Below are 21,188 nucleotides of genomic sequence, written 5' to 3'. Positions count from 1 at the left end.
AAACTGGCTCTTATTTCAATGACAAACAAAAGAGAGCATTAAAAAAATGGTTCTTTATTTTACAAAAACAGAAGATTGGTCTTTCAACGGGACTATTTATTTGACGGTGATATTTATGATACTGATGTCTTCGTATGGCTTGTCGGTCTTGGGGTTGACTTTAAGGTTTGAGATCCTCTGGACAACCTCCATCCCCTTAGTGGTCCTCCCAAAGACAGTGTGCTTGTTGTCCAACCAGGGCTAACAAGACAAAAGATCACTTTCATCACTAGATGACAGTTTGTTAAACTAGTAACTATAATGTCGCGTTGTGTTAGTTAAGCAATAATCTTTAGGTCTACACAACATTGTGTAACATTCGCTATTCCCACATGCGTAAAACTACGGTTGCAGACGGATTGGCTGTGACCATTCCAATATGGGGGACAACGTCCCAGCTGCTAAAGATACAAGAAACAATGTTTAGTCTCTAGAATTCACAGATGGTCTTACCGTTGGGACGACGTTGATGAAGAACTGCGAGCCGTTGGTTCCTGGGCCTGCATTGGCCATACTGAGGGTGTATGGTCTGTCGTGTCTCAGGGTGGCATGAAACTCGTCTTCAAACTCTCCGCCCCAGATGCTTTCTCCACCCATCCCTGTGCCCGTTGGGTCACCGGTCTGGATCATGAAACCCTACACACGACGGAAACTATTGTCATCATCATCATCATCATCACACGCTTCCCATTAAACATCTGAATTCGAGTACACCATACCTTGATGACCCGATGAAATATGTGACTGTTGTAGTAGCCGTTCCTGCTGTGGACGCAGAAGTTCTCCACAGTTTTAGGGCATCTGAGAGCAAAGAACAAAATTGTCAGAACTCTTAAATCCAACACACAGGCTCAATAAAGGCTTTTAAATACACATACTCCACAGGAAAGAGTTTGATGTGTACGTCGCCCATCGTGGTGTGGATGATGGCGCTGTCTGACACTCTTTTTGGCCCTTCTGCTTGTGTGGCCGCCATCACTTCCTCTTTAGAAGGCTTCTCGTTGAAGATGTCGCGGTCAGATTCGGCGCTCTTGGTGTCCACCGGCTCTCTCTTTGTAAACTGAAATGTTCAACAATAAAACGCATGCATAAGAACACCTTCTTAATACATGAAACATTTCTGAGAAAGAGCGTTGTCGGACCATGTAAAAGCGATTCTTCTTGAAGGCCGTGCAGAAGATGGTTGGGTCTGGGTCTTGGCTCTGCAGAGCTGGGTTGTCGGAGGCCTTCATCTCAATGGTCGGAGCGGCCTGCATGGCCTTGGCTACACCCTGAAACAAGCTAAGATGCACCACACGGATGTTCTCCTGTTTCCCAAGGATCCGCACACACCTTGAGTGACAAAATAACACACAGAGGTCAGTTAAGTGCTGCTTACGGAAGAAAAAACAAGTTGTTTATCCACCCTCATGTCATTCACAAGAGAAGATATTTTGAGAAACGTGATTTTGTGCTTTTCAAAATAACTTCTGTGTTCTGAAGAAAGTAGGTCAGTCCTGTACCTGTTAGTCTCCACATTTATGACCTTGATGCCCAGCATAGTGCCATACAGCACGAAGTGTCCGGTCTCATCAAAGATGATGTTGGCGTGTCGAATGCCGTCCACCTTCTCCAGCTCTCGCTCTACAGCCATCCTGCGGCCAAACTCCATATCAGGCAACTGCTGGCGCATCTGCTGGAGCTCCGTGAACATCTACCAATGACAACTCATTTATCAGATACTGTAGAGGAACTCTATCGTGCATTCCACAAGTCATGTAGGCTTGCATCATCGTGAGAGGATAAATAAAGGAATTTTCAATGCCGGAAAGGAAACAATATTAATATTATTCAAAATACTTTACCGTTAACGATTCGTCGAACACCCTCATCAACTTTCCAGTCAGGAATCTGAAAATCCTCACTTTGCGGTCTGTAGCGATTGTGGCCATTTTCTTGCCGTCGTGAGAGAAAGCCAGGCTGGAAGGATACGTTTTGCCCTTGGCAAACTCGTACAAGTCCGTGTCCGTCTTATACACCCATTCCACCTGCCGTGGAAATTTGAAATCGCTCGGGAGCCCCGTCCAGTATTCAATCATCCCCGCTTTATCCGCAGAGACGATGACGCGATACTTTGGATTCAGGCGGATTTGAGACAGAGGCGCGCTGTGCATCTTGTCAAACCTGTGCAAAGGCTGATTCCCTCCACGACCGTCGTAAACAAAAATCTTCCCTGTTGATTTCTCCGAACAGGCGACTGTGGAAATGGCATCGCCCGGATTATAAATCCATTCACATTGGCCTGGATGGAAGCTAGAAAAATTTTTTATCCTTTTTTATTTATTTTAGATTAGAAAATTCATTGATAGTCATGGATTCGTTTTTTTTTTTGTTCGACCACTTAAATAAAAAAAAGACCAAGATTTTACCCAAGTTTAAGCATGTTGATCATGTCGAAGTTGACCACATCAAAAACTTTCATAGCTTGATCATCACCCACGGAGCAGTAAAGTGCACCTTCAGCACTTACAGAAGCACACTCGATCACACCTACAGGCCAAAGAGAATAAACACAGAAATGTAAGAAGATTTGTTTGCCTTTGGAAAATTCGCCGCCAGGATGTCCTGGGTGGTTCTCGGGGCATTAAGGCAGAAAAGAATGAAAAGAGAATAAACTTACTTAAGTGACTGCGAAAGTGTTTCACAAACTCTATTCCCTCCTCCTCCTTCTTCCAGAATTTTACATGGCCGTCTTGACTCGCCGTGATAACAAAATCTGTTCTGCAATGGATGAACATTACGATCAGGAAATATAATATAACTTTTAAAATGATTTTATATCAACACACCGCATAAATAAACATGGGTAGTTGAAAAATAAACCGTACATGTGTCCTATGGTGTGACGGCTAAAAAACTTTAAAACAAACTGTTATATATTATTTTTAAGATTTAAAAAAATAAAATATAAATATTTGTTTTCATTGTTGTCACATTTACGGTTTATTTGTCAACTACCCACATATAAATTACAGATTTAATCGTACTTTTTCCTATGTAAACATGTAATTGAAGAACAAATGCTCTTGATACAAGATACAAACAAACACAAATGTCTTTATAAGTTTGTCAAATCAATTTGAAATATATAAAATATATATTTTTAACATTTATAAAATTATAAACAATTTTCACATTGTTTCTGATCCATGGTCATCTTGCACTCGACAGGGCACGCGCACGCGAACGCACAAACATTCGCGTGCCCGTCTCTCTGCTATCTTATCCTAAAACTGTGCCCCCATACGTAACTTTTTGAACAATTAAAATCATTTACCTAATCGCAATCCATTGCAAACTGCATATTGCCTTATTGCGATATATTGTACAGTCCTATTACCCATGTTGAGGGAACCGTTTTTATTTGGTTAACATTTGCGTTAACATCAAATATATATTTTTATTTGACCTTTGGACACATGTGTCGTAGGTAAGACGTCACTACACAACACTAAATATACATTATTGAGGTCTGCTAAGAAGGAAACTTACTTGGAGCAAACAATGTGGGAAATAACATCTCTGTGCATGTAACTTCTTTCATACATGGAGGCGGAGGGCAAATTTTCCAAATAAACTCTTTCATATTCAAGAACTGCAAAGAAAACACAAAGCGAGTTATAAAACAAACCGTCTCCGTGAGCTGAATAGTCAAAGAAATGTGATTTTAGGTGCTAAAAGAGCTGAAAACTGGTTAGTTATTTCTGGTTAGTTCAGCGCCTATGATGGCCCCGAACAGCCCATTGGGGTTTAAGACAGCTCACAATTAATGGCGTATTTCTAATTAAAATAAATACCTTTCTTCTTTTTTGTTTGCGTAGCCTCGCTAGGCAAAGGACCGACCCATTCATCTTCATTTGCCTCTAACTTTCGTTTGTTTTCTGAACCATCACGGCTCACGTCGGACGCCATTTTTCCCCCAAAGTTTATACTTCTTCTTCGGTCGACGGTATGATGAGGTTTACGGGAACTGAATGTCCGTGATGCATACTACCCCCTACAGTATGGGAGAGGAATAGAAGTCGATACTGCTGAAATGAGTGGATGCAAGTGTCCATTAAAATTAAAAAGGTTTGTTTTATAATGGCGAATAGAGGAATGGAAGCTAAAATCAGTTGTCTAAATGTTCTGATACGATGCATCACTTGAACTATTTATAGTTCATTTTGAGTTGTATCACTTGCTGTCAACGTGTAACGTTATCAGTGTCATTCGAGGTAAACTGTGGTTTAAATGTATTTTTATTTATATTTAATTAATTACTACTTAAATAGAAAATACTTTGTCACGTGATATCTTCTACATTCTCAGCGAGTTCTCTAGATATTATTACTAGATATCCAATTGCATGAACTAGCAATGCTCGAAAGTTTTAGATTGATCAATTGAGCATTTTAATTCTATTTAACCTTAATTATTATCATTACAATTAATAACAAAAACAATAATAATAATATAGTAATGATTAAAATGAACTGAAATGATTACAGATGTACTATTAAATGAAGAGTTTGATTCCAAAATGAAATAACTTTATCATGTTTTTATTATGTGCCCTGCGATGGGTTGGCACTCCATCCAGGGTGTATCCTGCCTTGATGCCCGATGACTCCTGAGATAGGCGCAGGCTCCCCGTGACCCGAGGTAGTTCGGATAAGCGGTAGAAAATGGATGGATGGATGTTTTTATTATGTTATCATGTTTATGTTGTGTTGGTTAGCTGTATTTCTTTTGTTATTATGGCTTAAAACAAAACAAACCAACTACAGTTTGATTGATATTAATGGGAATGCACAATAAAAATATATATTTTTGAACATTTTAAATGAGAGTGAGCTCATTTTGGAACAAAACTCTTCAAATATACTAATGTTTTAAAGTAAATTACTGAATTTTTTACACTAAAAGAACATTTATTTAGCTGTTGGATGACAGTTCCACCTAATAGTTTATGAAATGCACATTATTGTTATTTTAAACTGCTAATAATAATAACAACAATGATGTGCAGTACAGTACTATACAGTACCTCCTCTTAATTTACGAAATCCACATTTTTATTATTATTAACTACAACTGCTAATAATGATAATGTGCATTTCATGAATTATGAGGCCATACGTTCATCCAAACAATTAGCGATAAATGTTAGTTTACTGTAAACTATTCTACTAATAAACTATTAAATATGGGCACTAATGTATTTACAACTAAACTTGAGAGTCAAACTTTAAAATACTAAATGTTATTTTTGACACATTTTTATTGTATTCCTCCATAAAACGCAGAGCGTAATTTATATATGTATAAGTACGAGTTCAAACATTGATTCATTATTTGCCACAGTTATTAGGTGCACTGTCACATAGTCACCACGAGATGTCGCAGCAAACTAAGCAACAATCCTACATCACCGCACAGACATCTCAGTTAGCTCAGCCTTGTTACGAACGATAAATAACATCGTTTTAGACAAATTTATAACAAATATAATACAACTGCTATAAATGAGAATGGTACAGAAAATACTATAAAGAAATATATACATTTCGGTTTTTGATGGATTGTCTTGGATAGTCTCACCTTCCTCATGTAATTTGAGGCACTATTACAGTAGCTGACCAGAAACACTTAAATGTAAATGATTTGTTTAACACCATACCACTCACTGCAATCTACATAAACATGCAGTTTGTAATGTATTTTTATGATTTGTAACATATACATGTGAATATTTATATAAATATATAGGGTTTAAGTACTGCAATACATTATAATGTGATAAATTTGATACAAATGTGATTGTTATATTAAATTCCCAGTGGTGCAAAAACTCGGCACGACAAATAATAGCACCTTGATATATGCATACATATACACATATGCATACATATATGCATACACTGAGCAGTCGTAAGAGCATTGCGTTAACAACGCAAGGTTGTGGGGTCGATCCCAGGGGATTGCAAATACCTATGTAAAATGTATAGGATAAAGCAATGTAAGTCGCTTTGGATAAAAGCGTCTGCCAAATGCCTAAATGCCATAATGTAAATGCAAACGTTTCTGTAAGCTACCTAAATTGAAAAACACATAACATTAAAAACATTTTAAAACATACATGTTATTCAACATTTCAATAGTTTATTCATTTTTTCTTAATCACTCGTTGATGAAAGCTATTCTAAAGTATTGCTACCTGATTCTGAGATGTAATTTTCACCTGACGGTCCGCGCGCGAGGCACATCTGCAATGACGTCATGCCGAACCTCCCCGTCTCTCGCGCTGCTGCCAGTGTTTGAGTCTGTTGGCTCAGATCCGGCTCCAGTATTAAAGAGTGCAACTCTCTGATCAACTCCGCTGTTCTGCACACACACCGCACCAACGTGCACGACTATTATTATTCATCTGTGCTGAATCAAAGGAGCCAGCAATGAGCACGAGAGCGAGCAATAAAGCAAAAAGTTAAACATGAGCTGAGTTACAGAGGCGCACATACTTTTTTTCATATTTTGGAGATGAGTGCATGGAGTTATTATTTTTTCCCTGTCTTTCTCATTGCATTGCTAATGCGATAGGCTCTTGAGGAGGCTTTTTTGTTTCTGTACAAGGACACAACTACATTTGTTGGCATGAGACACAGGAGGGCTTGAAGCGAAAGAAGCGATTTACTGAAGAATGCATTGAAGCGGACTCAAATGCAGAAGATTGCTACTACTCGGTATTTATCCAACCGAAAAGATGAACACGGTAACTATCATTTTACTGTACAGTCTTGCAGACAGGAAAGGGTCGTCTGGGAATTCCCAGTGGATTTTGCGCAGAAATACAAACGCATGACAATATAACAAATTCTGTCTATAATATTGTAACTGGTTTATCTTGAACTGTAACAACGATGAGAGAAACCTCACCTTAAAAAGATAAAGAACAGGAAAAAACTGCGCTTTTGACTCGTGCAATTGATTGTCTTCACTTTCACGAGCCTCCTGTTTTTATTTTAGCGGCCAGTGTAATAGACTTGGGCCGGTTGCCAGCTGTCTGGGTCAGACACGCTTTAGACATCCAGAGCCGCTGTCTGGAATAAGGCACTTTGTTAAAGTTCGTCAATTGTTCGGCTGCGCAGTCGCCTCTTCAACGTCTGCAGCCATAATACGAAAGCATGCAAAAGAAAACGATGTATATGATATGTAAGTCTTCTGACAACTATGAAAGAGAATAGTGCACCGGCATCTGATGAAATGTCATTACTATCCGGTGAGTTACACACTTCTTCAATCTGACTTTAATAAGATGGGTTATGGTGAGATAGAATGTTGTGATTAAGTATAATTGATAGATTCAAAGAAATGTCCATTTATGTTTTATTGCTTTAAGTTGTATAGATTTAGTGCCTTCTTTACTTCTGATCACCGGTCGAGTTATTCGCAACAGGTTTTTGCTGCGTGGTATCAAGCCTCGAGTCGGAAGCAGCCCGAGCACCTATACTCAAGTGCAGGTGTGAAAATGATAACCTGAAGTTACTGAGTCCCACTCAACACCTAGGAGCTCAGAGCTGTGTGTGTGTGTGTGATCAAACCTGTTCTAGTCCAGATGTTACAGTTGTGGAACTGCGATCTGTCAGTGATGTCTGATCATACAAAGCGTGCTTGGTGGTTTGTGCAGTTTTTCCATTCTTTGTGTCATCATTCATTTCCAGGCAAACCAATGGATCGTCCGGGACAAGCCCCCAACATAGATCTGCCACTTTGGAATAACATGAAGAGCGTTCTTATGGATTCGTCCACATCTCATGGCTGACACAGGTACAGGCTCGAGACCTTTCTGGAGACCTTGAGAAGCTTTGAAACCCGGGATTAAGCGTGGACTCAGATTTGAATCGAGGATGCTTATCGCGGTGCAACGGTGGATTGATCATATCGCTTTAATCCATTTGTAGCCTCCCCGACCCCCCCGACCCCCCACCCCATGTCAGATCTTCTCTAAATTATGGAAATTTTTTGGAAGACGCTGACTTGGATATTTAGCCTGGTCTTGGCCGCTGCTGAACCTCAGAGCCTTTCATTCAACTCTCAAGGTAGGTTTCATTTGTTTGGATGTGCGATAAATTTAACCTGAAATACTCTAATCTCGGTGTCTCACTTGTTTCTCCTAGAGAGCATTGAGATTTAACTTGCATGCTTGCATCTCTTGTTTCCTAGAGGTTTCTCATGAGAAAAACATTTAGGTAATCTCTCTAGAGCTTCACAAGAGACCTCAACAATGTAACAACATGTCACAGAATGATTTTTCATGGCTTACCCAGAGGAAAAATGTTTTGCTGAGAAGTTGCTCTTTCATAGCTCAGGAGGTTGATGGAGTTGTCAGTTGTTTGATTCAAGTGTCGACTTAGTCTGAGATGTTTCCTCTAAAATGAGAAATGAAAATGAGACACATGTTTAAATACAATACGAGTATAAATTTGCTCTCCATTCATTCTTATTTATGTCTATGAGAAGTAAGAGAGGGTTTGAAGAGGTCTCATCTGTAATTGTTTCCTTCTTATATGCAGATAATTCTAAAATAGTAAGAGACATATACACAATGGAGACCATTTTTGACCTAGAGTAAGAGAATGACGCTTAAAGGGATGGTTCACCCAAAAATTATCTGATTACAAACCCGTATGAAGATATTTTGAAAAATGTTGGTATGCTATCAACGAAAGTACCCATTGACTTGAATTGGTTTTGTGGTCCTACAATAGAGGTGAATGGGTACCGCCATTTTTGGGTCGTAATAAGTTAAAGTTCACTCAAATTTTAAAATTCTGAAATCATTTACTCACCCTCTCGTCATTTTAAACCTGTTTGACTTTCTTCCTTCCGCAGAACACAAAAGAATATATTTTGAAAGATCTTGTTAACTGGCACCCATTCACTTGCATTGGTTTTGGGTCCATACAAAACTGTAGAAGTGAATGTGGTCCGGTGCTGTTCAGCTACCAGCTTTCTTCAAAATCTTCTTTTGTGTTCATGCACATTTGAAACGACGAGAGGGTGATCAAATGATGACAGAACTTTTAATGTCTGGGGAATAACACTGACTTTTGACTGCCTTTTAATGGGAGAGAAAACAAATCACAAATCTCTTCACCTTTTGGTTGCTGCTCCTCACCCGCAAGGATAAATAAGATAAAATGGAGACATTTGCTTGAGTCAATTTACACCACTTGAGTTTCCAAATTCGTCTAGAATGTCTCAAACTGTGCAAAGAAACCAACATCTGCAATCAAATGTCAAATGTTACTCAGTTACGTCTCATGTGTCGCTCACTGTCACCTGCGTGATTTTGTTCCCTGAAAAGCGGAATTCCTGTCCACGCTGGAGCACTACCAGCTAATGGTACCGGTGCGGGTAAACCAGAGGGGCCAGTTTATGAGTTACACTGTGAAACATTACATGCCCGGTCGGAGGCGACGGGCATTGGACCAGGCTGAGCCAGACCACACCGAGACCAGGCTTTTTTACAAACTCTCAGCCTATGGCAAGCACTTTCACCTGAACCTTACACTCAACCCCGACTTGGTTTCCAAACATTTCACTGTAGAGTACTGGGGCAAGGACGGAGTGGAACGGCAGAATTCAGCGGTTGATAACTGCCACTATGTTGGATACCTACTGGATCAATATAGCACTACACAAGTGGCACTGAGCAACTGCAGAGGTTTGGTGAGTACAACGGATCAAATCTTCACTCGTTGTTTATATAAGATGGTGGCATTATGAGATTGTCGCACACTGTCAAATGGAAAAAGGTGCGCTGTTTTCTGCATAAAAGAACGGATTGGAAAGTACATTTCATGTTGGGATATGGCGGCACGCTGGTCAGTGACATGTGGAATATGCATTGCATTTTATTGGCCACATGTTTAAAGATCTTCAGCGGAAATGTTTACTTCCTCAAAGGGTTGTGTTTGTGCTTGCTTTATGATACTGTTAAGTGGTCTTTACTGTGGAATATTCTTTTTAAATTGTGTGTCTTGATGAGGAGAGGTGTGCAGTTACTTTTTGAGGGGATCAGACTTTGCAAATGAATTAACAGGTCAATAAATCCCACAGAGTTAAGGTAACTGAGCCAAATCGTGAGGCCAGAGTATCATAGACATGAGACCTTTTGACATATGTTAAGCTGTTAAGCGATGTCCAATGAAAATAGCAACATGGTAAGAATCACCAGACTGCCACAATTAGCCACTTAGTAAGAGCCATAGGACCCCCTAGTAACTAATTCTTAGAGTTTAAAGGCACAATAAGTATGATTTTATTAAAAAAATATCCAAGAACACCAGCAATTTCGTATATATTTCATATTATTTTAAATTTATCTCATTTATTTTCTCAAGTTTCCAAGTATGTTTTTAATCCAGAGAAACTCAAAGTTTTAACCAGTGTAATGTACATCCACATTGACTATTGTGGCGCTGTGCACATCGATCAACGTATGACATTAAAGTACAGCGAGAGTCATTCGAAAACAGTACTTTCTACTAGTTTCTTGTGATACTTTGGAGTCCCATGATGATTGATCTGTCCGTGGCATGTTGTCAGATACACCTCAAGGAAAAGCATGAAAAAGAGAGGAAGGGGTAGTCGCAGTCCAAAGTTTAAACACACTACTCTGTTATTATTTCTGTAAAGGTGCTCGGTTGGTTAACGTTAAAATAAAATGGTAACAAAACTTTGTCATCCATGAATAGGATTTGCGCATAACAATCATGTGAATTTTAAAGTATTTTATGAGGTGGCTAATTCGTACAATCTTATTCATACGTTTTAGTACGATTTGCTTTTGTGCCCAATGACAGTTAGGTTTAGGGGCGGGATTAGTGGAGAGGCTTGAGAGATTTCTATCAGGAGTCGAGAAAAAGACAACTCTCATCATTTCACGTTTCTTCACAGAATCATCAAGCTAGAACTCGTTAATTGTTTGCGACCTCTATCGGCAAAACACTACATATTGTGCCTTTAATATGTTGCTAAGCTAATACTCCAAGTAAAATACTGTAATTTAGCACTAGCACTTCACAAATATTGGCTAAAATTAATTTAAAAGACACTTAAGTATTTTTCAACACTTGATTACTTTAATTAATTATATTTATTTATAATCAGCATCTTGTCACAGTGTCTTAGTGTGCATTATGCGATCACCTTGTGTGTGAAGTTTACATGCTGTGTTGCATTGGAATTTGGTCTACAACTTATCTTAGCTAACTTTCATGTTGGAGGAACGACCCCCATAAAAACTAGTTTCAGCTACACGGCAAATGTCTTGCTCAGCAGTATCACTCCAGAGCATCAGGCCAGCGTCCAGATGGGTGCGTTGTGTCCAGATCAAATTAATAAAGCTTTTGAAGTTTAGGTAGAAATAGCTCCTATTCTGAATCGAGTTTTTATATGCATCTCTGCATGTACATGGCTGTTCTGCTCAGTGTTAAAGTGACTGCTGAGTGACAGCAAAATATTACCTCAAGGTCTGTCTGCATGGAGCCTCGGCCCCTCCTGCACCTGCACACTTGTGCAGAATTGCCAGCTGATTCCTGTCTCCCGTCGGTACGTTTCATCCACGGGAGAATGTTGTTGTCGCATAAGTAACCACGATCTTTAGGGCCAGGCAGTGCATTGTTGTCTTGCAGTGGCACACGCTGCCTCTTTAAATCTCTTGTTGAGGGAGTTGAGGGGGGGGGGTTCCAGAGGGAGCCGGTCCTCTGCAATTACCTTTGACTGGAAGTAAAATATTGCAATCCACTCAATGGCACACATACATAAATATATGATATCTATATAACAAATAAGATTTGTCATAGTTTTTATAATCATAATGAGTTCTGTAATAGATAAAGAGTCTGTCCATGTTTATGGCATCCGCCACACTTCTGTCCATCCTCAATAGATGTTTGCAACCTGGTTGCTGTCTTTCTTCCGTGGAACACAAAAGAAGATATTTTGAGAAATGTCTATGAGGTTTTGTGACCATACAATAAAAGTCCAGTGTCGTTTGATAATGTCTGATGACATAAGTATCAGAATATCTTAACCAGCAGCTCAATAGTAAAGTGATAGCTCAACTCCCCCAAAAAAATTTTTGGCCATCATTTATTTAGTACTCAGGTCAGGGAACAGGTTTGACCTTCTTCTTCAGAACACAAAAGTAGATATTTTGAGAATGTTGGTAACCAAACAAGATTGACCCCCATTGCTTTCCATTGTATGGACACAAAACCACTGAGACATTTCTCAAACTATCTTCTTTTCTGTTTTCACAAATAAACCTAATTTATTTAGTCGTTTATTATACAAAAATTAAACAAAGTTTTTCTTTCACTGACCATTGATACTGTTAACCAAGCAGATTACTAAACTAAACATTCAGTTTGTAGTTCATGAGACATTCCCAACAGTTTTTCATTATTATTCGTCAGCTTAATCCTTTATTATTCAGAACGGGACAGATGCAATGATGGTAAACAAGAATCGAATATTATTACATGCAGGCCAAAGTGCTGGCTCTCTAGACTTCGTAAATTAAGATTGGCCAGATTTCTGCTTTGTCTCAGTCATTTTATTGAAACCAAAAATGGAAAAACAATGCTTTGAATGCCTCAGCAGTTTTTGCTCGGCGTTGCGCGAGCATACGGCTTACATCAATCCTGCTTTTGTTTTCGTGTGTGCAGCGCTCGCCATTTCTCTGTAAAGATTTAATTGGTCTCATTGTGGAGTTCTACAGACTTGGAGAACATGCCAGACGTTTTTGTGTTCGTGAACACATTTCTGAGGCACTTTTTGAATTTATGTCAAATGGGGGGTGTTCAGAGGCGCTGGGCTGTGTTCCTTGGTTGCTGTCCCAGTAATTACAATGTTGTTCTTCACGTAATTGGTGGTTTTTGAGTGATTTACCTCATTGATTTGTATTTTGGCGTGTTTTCGCGTTCGCTCGCGATATGAATTACATGCGATTTGACGTGACTCAGAAAACAAGTCATAGTTATCTGCATTCTGGTATGTATTTTAAAAGCGTGGCCTCACAAGACTATTTTTCGAGATAATAAGCATGTAATGCCGCCATTAAAATGCATTTATTTACAACCCCAGTCCTCGAAAGCACAGATGGAATATTTCAAACCTTGTCAATGAATGCATGTTTGCGTTTTCCTATGTACGCTTTTGTGTAACCCACACTTTTCTCTTTTCTTATCAAGCATGGTGTCATAACCACAGAGGAAGAGCAGTATTTAATAGAGCCATTAAAAAACATATCCGGAAATCTCAGCGATGTCAACCACGAGGAAGGACAACCGCACGTTATTTATAAAAAGTCTTCCATCCGTTCTCCGCAAGAGCGCGGCGAGGCGTTCGGCTGCGGCGTATCAGGTTGGTAAACCTCCATCTGGCCGCACTGTGACATAAACAGTTATAGATAGCAGTTTAGGAAACCATGGTCAGCGGTTCAGGTTTGGCTGGAAGTTCTTGCAAACAGAGTCAATATGAGCTGAGATCCGTGCAGCTGTGTGTGATCTTAACAATCTGTTTAACTGCCATTTCTGTACTCTTCAGAACTCACAAAAAACAGGACGCCCTGCTACCAAACAGGTCCCGGTGCAAATCTTCATCGCACGGACTCAGACGGCGACCCGACGGGATCCCATCGCCAGCGCCGTTCTGTAAGCTCCGAACGTTTCGTGGAGACCCTAGTAGTGGCTGACAAAATGATGGTCGGCTACCACGGACGCAAAGACATCGAGCACTACATCCTGTCTGTGATGAATATTGTAAGTTTGGTCCTGCTTTTCTCATTCACGTTTGTTTCGTGTTGATGTCATTTCCTTCCCTTTTAAAGGCCAGACGTGTTCAAACAGCATTTGGCTGACTTTGTGTCTTTTTTTCTTTTCTGGAGGTCAGGTTGCCAAACTTTACCGTGATGCCAGCCTAGGAAACGTTGTGAACATTATTGTAACCCGACTGATAGTCCTGACCGAAGATCAGGTAATTCGTTTAAAGAGCAGTTTAAAAAAAACCTGAGAATAAAAACGGTATTGTTATTTACTCATGCTCACCTCATTTTAAACCTTTCCCTTTCAATAAACCTGTGATCGTTGGGATTAAACCGGTTTCTGCACTTCTGTAGATTTGAATGAAAAATCGAACACACTTATAACCAACACCCTAACAACCATTAAGCAACACTCTTGCAACCTAGCCTAATGAAAGGAAGTTTTGCATGGCAAAGCAATTCTTTCATCTTCTTTTGTGTTCTGCAGAAGAAAGAACGCCAGGTCTGGAATAACATAAGCATGAGTAAATTATCAAAAAAAGTTAATGTTTTAATTGAGAGAGCCGGTGTGTTTGTCCCATTTTTGGCCTCAGAGTGGTCAAATAACTCTTCAGACTGGGAAACCAACCAACAGATCCAACTTGCCCTTGGATGATGTCATTAGGGCCATAATTCATTTTGTACCAGTCAGTATATATATATAAATGAATAAATATTTCACCAAGTGACTTTATATTGCTAATGGTTAGCTCTCTGAAACTGAAGAACCTCAAAGTTTGATGAGTTACTGTGGGGTTCTGTGTTCCAGCCCAACTTGGAGATAAACCATCATGCAGACAAATCCCTCGACAGCTTCTGTAAATGGCAGAAATCCATTCTTTCTCATCAGGGAGATGGAAACAGTATCCCGGAGAATGGGATTGCCCATCACGACAACGCCGTTCTCATCACAAGGTCGGTTGCTGATTTTACACCGAGCTTCATTGCAGGCAAAACATGTTGTGCATGAGAAGAAAATGTGGCCAAGTGGAACATACTTTTTGGGACCGGCACAACTTTGCTGTCAACCATTCAGATTTTCTTGATAAAGATAGACGTAGTGTGCGCACATCCAATAAAAACTTTCAAGCAGGTGCACCATCAAAAGAAGAACATAACTCGAAGAAGAAAGCGGTGTGCTGGCTTTTTCTCAGCAATGAAAACACAAAAAGCAGATAAACAACAATGTTGCCAAAGAGCTGTGCCTGCCAACATGGACAGGTTGCATGACATCATTATTAAAAGTAAAAGAAGATTAGATCCAGACTACATTAAGTATGATTTCACATGCAATGGGGATAAATATGATTTGTGCCGACCACAATGCATTTGGAGTTCTGAATAATTGTTTTCAGAGATTCTACAGTTGAGATTATAGACATTCAGAAATCATTTACAAATGTATGAATGCACTGAAATTGACAATTTTCGAAGGTATTGCAGTTATATTAAACAAATCGGTAACCCTTTACAATAAGGTGCTATTAGTGAAAAACTAGTTAATGCTTTAGCTAACTTGAACTAACAATGAACAATACTTCTACAGCTTTTATTAATATTAATTCATGTTAATTTCAACATTTACCAACACGTTATTAAAATCAAACGTTGTCACTGTTAACATAAATTGATGCACCAATAACTAACATGGATAACTGTATTTACATGAACTAACATTGATGAGGATTAATAAATGATTAAAAACTGTTTGATAATGCATTTGCTACTGTTAACTAATAGGACCTTGTTGTAAAGTGTTACCAACATATCTTGTTCTGTGACAGGTTGCCATTTGCCACCCCAAAACAGTCACATGCATAAAAGCCATTTTTTTAAATGCAGCAATTACAATTGACTTTACAGTTACTCTGATATTTTTAAGACATAACCCTAGACGTTGAATGTTGGAAAGTTCCCTGTCTTAATTCATTACATTCATTTTGAAGTGGAAATAATGGACTTACAGTAGTTTGTTTCAATGATTTGCTCGTGGGTGATCAATCCTCTAAATAAAGTACAGCTCTGTGATTTTTACATGTTCAGCTAACTTCCTCAATTTAGCTCAAATTAGCAGAGAATGGCTCGTTTTAGGGATGGTTGACATTTTGGCATAAAAGTTTGACAGTTTGGACTGGAAATATGTATTAGGTGGGTCATTTACAACTAAGACCAAACTGGTTATTAATGTCATTGTTAATTGGCGTTCGCTGATGCATGGCTGTGTGGTTTGGACGAGTGTTGGAGTTGATGCTGTCAGACCATACTATAGACGTCATTCAGTGAGTTTGAGTGAATGGATATTACTATTTATACACATAATTTGTACAATTTTTCGTGTTTTTACTAAACAAATGTAGATGCCAAACACCTTTTGAAGCGAGTGAAAGACAGACAGCGTGACTGACGCCAGTCTACAGACGTCTGCCAAAATAGTTTGAGTGGTAAACAACTAGCTACTGTATTGCTAATTTCTAGCAGGTTTTGAGTCTGGCAAAAAATAACAGTCTCTGCTGTAAATGGATTTAGAACTTTCTTTTCGAATTAGGTGCAGCTTATGTACCCATCTGGAGAAATTTTGTCTAGGATTTTTCTCTCATGGCAACTGATGCCTCTGTTAACCTTTGCTAAATTAAACTGTCTGCATGGGTGTAGTAGTTCAAGAATTTCACTGAATTTTGATGGTTGCATTAGTTGATCAAGTTAACTAAAATCGCAATAGTTGATGAAATTTACTAAAATTGCAGTGGTGGACAAAGTTAAATAAAATCGCGATAGATGAAGAAGTTGACTAAAATTGCAATAGTTGTTAGAGGTGCCACAGTTGACTAAAATTCCAATGGTTGAAAAAGTTTACTAAAATCGCTATAGTTGCAACAGTTTAGGTAGTTCACAAAAATCGCGATAGTTGCAACAGTTTAGATAGTTCACAAAAATGATGATATGGTTGCAACAGTTTAGGTAGTTTACTAAAGTTGCGATAGTTTACTAAAATTGTGATAGTTTTAGTAGTTTATGTAGTTAACTGAAATTGCAATAGTTGCAATAGTTTACTAAATGTATGTAGTTTCAATAGTTGGAATGGTTTCCTAAAATTGCAATAGTTTATATAGTTTACTAAACTTGTGATGGTTGCAGTTGTTTAAAAAAGTTGATAGAAAATGGGATGGATGGAAAAGTTAACAAAGTCACTAAAATGAAGTTGTTTTGTTAAGTGCAGTTTTTGTGTGTGCAAAAAACTGTGTGGTTCCGAGTACTAATTTTTTACACACAAGTAATGCAATTGACTGCATTTGCTGCATTACCTCTGCAGGCACATTAGGCAGAGACACATTAGCAGGATTAAGACTTAAGATTGTGACGTATCATCCTTTCTGACCCCTTCAGCAGTGTTTTCCTGTCCAAGACTCTTGGCCGGAGCATGGCAGGGGGATGCGATGATGTTTGGAACCTGATCCATTGCGAGAGCTAAGGGAAAATTAAAATAACTAAATCAAAATAAATAGATGTCCAAATGAGGTCAGCTCCTCTACATGGGTTCATGAGACAATGCCTAATGCTGGAGGGCTTCGCTCAGGAGAGTCTCGCTGAAATTGAATTTGCGGTGTCCTTGGTTTTCTAATATATTAAAAGCCCGGATATGATTGGATTGCTCATTGCAATGCATGTTTCTTAAAGGCAAAGAGCTGGTCCATCATTCTTAGTATGTGCCGTTCACGTTTTCTTATTGAATTAGGAGTACAGTAAATACATTCGCTTGACAGCATTTCAAGTCCGCCTTGTTCAAATGCCTTCATTCTTTCAAAATAGTAAGTCGCTCATGCATACATTCAGTATTAGGTGTTCCATCTAACATACTTTGATGCTGTTAGGATCTAAAACCAAAACAATTACATTACATATTGATCGAACATATTGATTCAGAAATCTGATTTCAGTCATTTTATGGAGTTTATAATAATGGCTAGTTACAAAGCAACACATCACTATTACTGTTGCTCATAGAATATCTGAAAAAATACTTTAAATTGTAAAAGCAACACTTGTTGTCTGCTATATTTCAGTATCACTTGATTTGAGTTTTTGGTTCTTCGCAGTTTCCACAGTAAACATAATGCAGCGATATCTTCACATCAACACCAAAATAAAAAGACTTCCAGTCTGACTGAGTACGCACAATATTCCCCCGAGCGCCAGACACGAAACACAAAAGCTTCTGAGACAGTTTAATATGATTCAGATCAGGCGCTGGGTCTTTGCACAGCACTGAAGACCATGTCAAACAAAGCTTGGCCGCTTGCCTTTGGCCAGACTCAGCAACCCAAACTGCTTGTGATATTTTTCAGGAGGTGTTTAATGCTGCTTTTGGGGAACACAAAAATATTTGGCATTCTTTCAAACAGACCTGCCGTGGAAAATGTCCGCCGACTGACGACGGGTCCCGTCGGGCCAAAAGAGTTTGTGTTTCTCAAAAGAAAAGAAGGCAGCTCCGCAAACCATTATAGCATGTGGTTAGTAGTAAGTTGAAGTAACTTAAATACAGCACGTCTTAGTGACTAAGGCCCTAGTAACGGCATTGTAGCACCCTGGCAAGCGCTCAGGACACCCTTGCATCACGGAGACGTGTTTGTCGCGCCACCCCCCGCGGTCTAATTGATAATGAGTGCGTTTTTCTCTGTCATTCTTGAAAATTGAGATTATGGCTCCTTGAGCACAGAAATAGGGAAATGCTTCCAAAATATATTTTGTGGGATTGTTTTTTTGCTGTTTTCTACTGAATACACCACTTTGTAAATGTGTGTGCAAATAAAGATACACCTGAATGTCTCACTGACATGTCTTGTTTCTTCTAGATATGACATCTGCACCTACAAGAACAAACCCTGCGGTACACTTGGTAAGTCCTAAAAACATTTGTCCTAATCCAAATGTTAAATGCTTTGTTGAGCTGGTGTAACAAATATTAGTGTGAGATATGGAGAAAGACTGCTTTCTCTTGACTCACGTTGAGCTCAAACAAGCCTGGCTTAAGCTAGAGACACTTCTGTCTCTTGTTTCACTTCCAAACATTTCCACTTCTGTCTGCTATGGGAAGGTGGTGTTTACCCCTCCCTTGGGCAAGCCACAAAAACAGTAAAGAAAAGAAGACTATATAGAATGTAACACAGTATGTAGGAGAAGCGCACTACACAATCTATAGCACAGTATATAAGAGAAGTTTAGTGACTTTAATCTTTATTAAACATAAAAAATTATATCTGTGCGTTTATCAGTTTTGTGCACTCAGTGTGCTAATATTATAAAGTGTTTTGAGTTCATACACCCTACCTCACGTGTTATTTAAACGTGGTCGTGTCACTGTATTATAATAAATTACTTTAAAATGCTGGTACAGTGTTAACATAGAGTGTAGGAATACATTTTTCTGAATAAATATGGTCTTCCGTTTATTTTAATATACTGTATAAGATACATAAATAATTCTTTTATCACAGTAACACAGAGCAGACATAATAAAACAATGATCCAATGCACCCGTGAGTAAAACGTATGTTATTGTATATTTGCATTATTAAATATTTCCATAATATCAGAAGCACTGGCATTTTCTGAAACAGAAAGTTTGCTGCGAGTCTGATGGAAGAGACGTCTTTCCAGCACAATGCGCTGCCATTACTGTAACGTTTATTTTATCAGTATAATGCAGAACCAGACAGAAATAAAGAATAAAATGAGACAGAGAACATCATCACTGGATTTATTATATGCAGCTCAGTAGTCAAAATCAGAAAGTACGTTTATCAGGTTGCTGTCCTGTAAACATTACGAAAACATTAGTACTAGAGCCCCCTCTTAGCGGAGAGGTGTTTTTAAATTAAGATATTAACTTTAAACAGGCGGTGATAAGGTATTAAGATCATTTACATAATTTATACGTAGACATTTAATCCAGACACTGTTGTGAGACTTGGATACTGCTGTCGAAAACCTGGAAGCGTGGAAAAGGCCTATACTTTACAGAGCATATAAGATAAGAAGACTTCACAATATATTACAGAGTATATAAGAGTAGAAGACTACAGAATATATGAGTGAATATTTTTAAATCTATAAGAGTATGTGAGAGGAGAGTATAGTGTATAATATTTTGAGAAACCTTACATGTTTAAAATTTTGAAGAATAAAAATATTTATATATTATAAATCCTCTAAAACCAATGACTGCACTACAGCCAGATCAGACTGGCATTCGATTGACACAAATCAGACTGATCCGATTCTTGAGTTCAACTTTCTCATTCAATGATCTGGTCTCAGGTGTTTGCAGCTCCAAGAAGGGAAAGAATATCATTCAAAAACTTTTATTTTTCTGTGTTCCTCAATCAAACTATCATATGACTTATATTAGTATTAAATACTTTTATTGTGCTTTTGGAGCTTTATGTCTCTAATTCTTTTAATGTTAAGAAAATGCTCAACGGAAGAAAGTCATGAGTCTGCTTAAATATTGACAGTATTTAAACTTTATGGTGCACTGCCCCTTTAAGAAAGTCAAGATAACCGAGTAAAAAGAAATTGTGAGTATTTCCCCCCTAAATAGACTGCAGGGAGTGTCAAAGCCTCATCTTATCTGAGCCAGCCCCCTCCAGGGCTGAACCGTATATCTTAGAAGTAATATTGTGACTCCAGGGGTGGTTTGACAGATTGACCGCATTCGTCACATTCCCAGGGTCCCTTTAATTGCCCTGGCATCTGCTCTGCTTCCTCGCTGCCCCCCTCCTCTTTCTCCACCTCCATCTCCACCTCAACACCCCCCACTAACCCAGAGGGTTCATCGCGGTCTCGGGTCAGCGTGTTGTCCTCTGAAGGTTCAACGAGTAATCGCGAAGTGCGGATAAAACCGACGTGACCCTCGACATAACAAGCTCCACCAATGAGCTTTCGAGTCAGAATGTTTTTTACTGTAGTTGGTGTCGTATTTGCCGTTGATTTGCGTGTCTGCTCATGTTTGGGGCCTCTGGATATGGAAGATGAAGAAGCCAGAAGGTCCTTGTTGGAGTTCCAAACAACACCATCACTTACCACCGTTGGAATTTTTATATTCGTCCATATTTTTAATAACATTTGGCCCACTGGGAGGGCACTTTTAGTCCTTTTCAAGGGTTTATTGTTACGGGCACACGGGGGCTTACGTTCACCGTTTGCAAAAGTAATCCAAAGTTGGATCCATGCAGAGGACAGAACAGGCTTCAGATCTAGG

General features: G+C 38.9%; 2 protein-coding genes across 2 annotated transcripts in view; one reads left to right on the top strand and one right to left on the bottom strand.

Moving 5' to 3' along the window:
- Positions 1-38: 38 nt before the first annotated feature.
- ppwd1 (peptidylprolyl isomerase domain and WD repeat containing 1) lies at positions 39-4,019 on the bottom strand. Its single transcript, XM_056736413.1, has 11 exons — positions 3,876-4,019; positions 3,571-3,673; positions 2,699-2,799; positions 2,448-2,568; positions 1,884-2,331; positions 1,542-1,732; positions 1,182-1,371; positions 918-1,099; positions 759-840; positions 493-675; positions 39-240 (listed from the first exon to the last, which is right to left on the bottom strand). The coding sequence occupies exons 1-11, from the start codon at positions 3,988-3,990 to the stop codon at positions 97-99; spliced, it is 1,860 nt and encodes a 619-aa protein (XP_056592391.1). The 5' UTR covers positions 3,991-4,019; the 3' UTR covers positions 39-96.
- A 4,049-nt stretch (positions 4,020-8,068) lies between these two features.
- The window catches only part of adamts6 (ADAM metallopeptidase with thrombospondin type 1 motif, 6), a 57,683-nt gene continuing 44,563 nt past the window's right edge, over positions 8,069-21,188 (top strand). Inside the window, exons 1-7 of the mRNA XM_056737089.1 lie at positions 8,069-8,156; positions 9,425-9,789; positions 13,320-13,491; positions 13,675-13,889; positions 14,020-14,103; positions 14,700-14,845; positions 18,781-18,824. Coding sequence (XP_056593067.1) covers positions 8,069-8,156; positions 9,425-9,789; positions 13,320-13,491; positions 13,675-13,889; positions 14,020-14,103; positions 14,700-14,845; positions 18,781-18,824 — 1,114 coding nt within the window. The remainder of the gene's footprint in view (positions 8,157-9,424; positions 9,790-13,319; positions 13,492-13,674; positions 13,890-14,019; positions 14,104-14,699; positions 14,846-18,780; positions 18,825-21,188) is intronic.

The sequence above is a fragment of the Triplophysa dalaica genome, chromosome 22 (assembly GCF_015846415.1).
Source record: "Triplophysa dalaica isolate WHDGS20190420 chromosome 22, ASM1584641v1, whole genome shotgun sequence".
In the NCBI taxonomy this organism is placed as follows: Eukaryota; Metazoa; Chordata; class Actinopteri; order Cypriniformes; family Nemacheilidae; genus Triplophysa; species Triplophysa dalaica.
The sequence above is the reverse complement of the archived record's forward strand: the minus strand, read 5'-3'. Positions and strand labels throughout refer to the sequence as shown.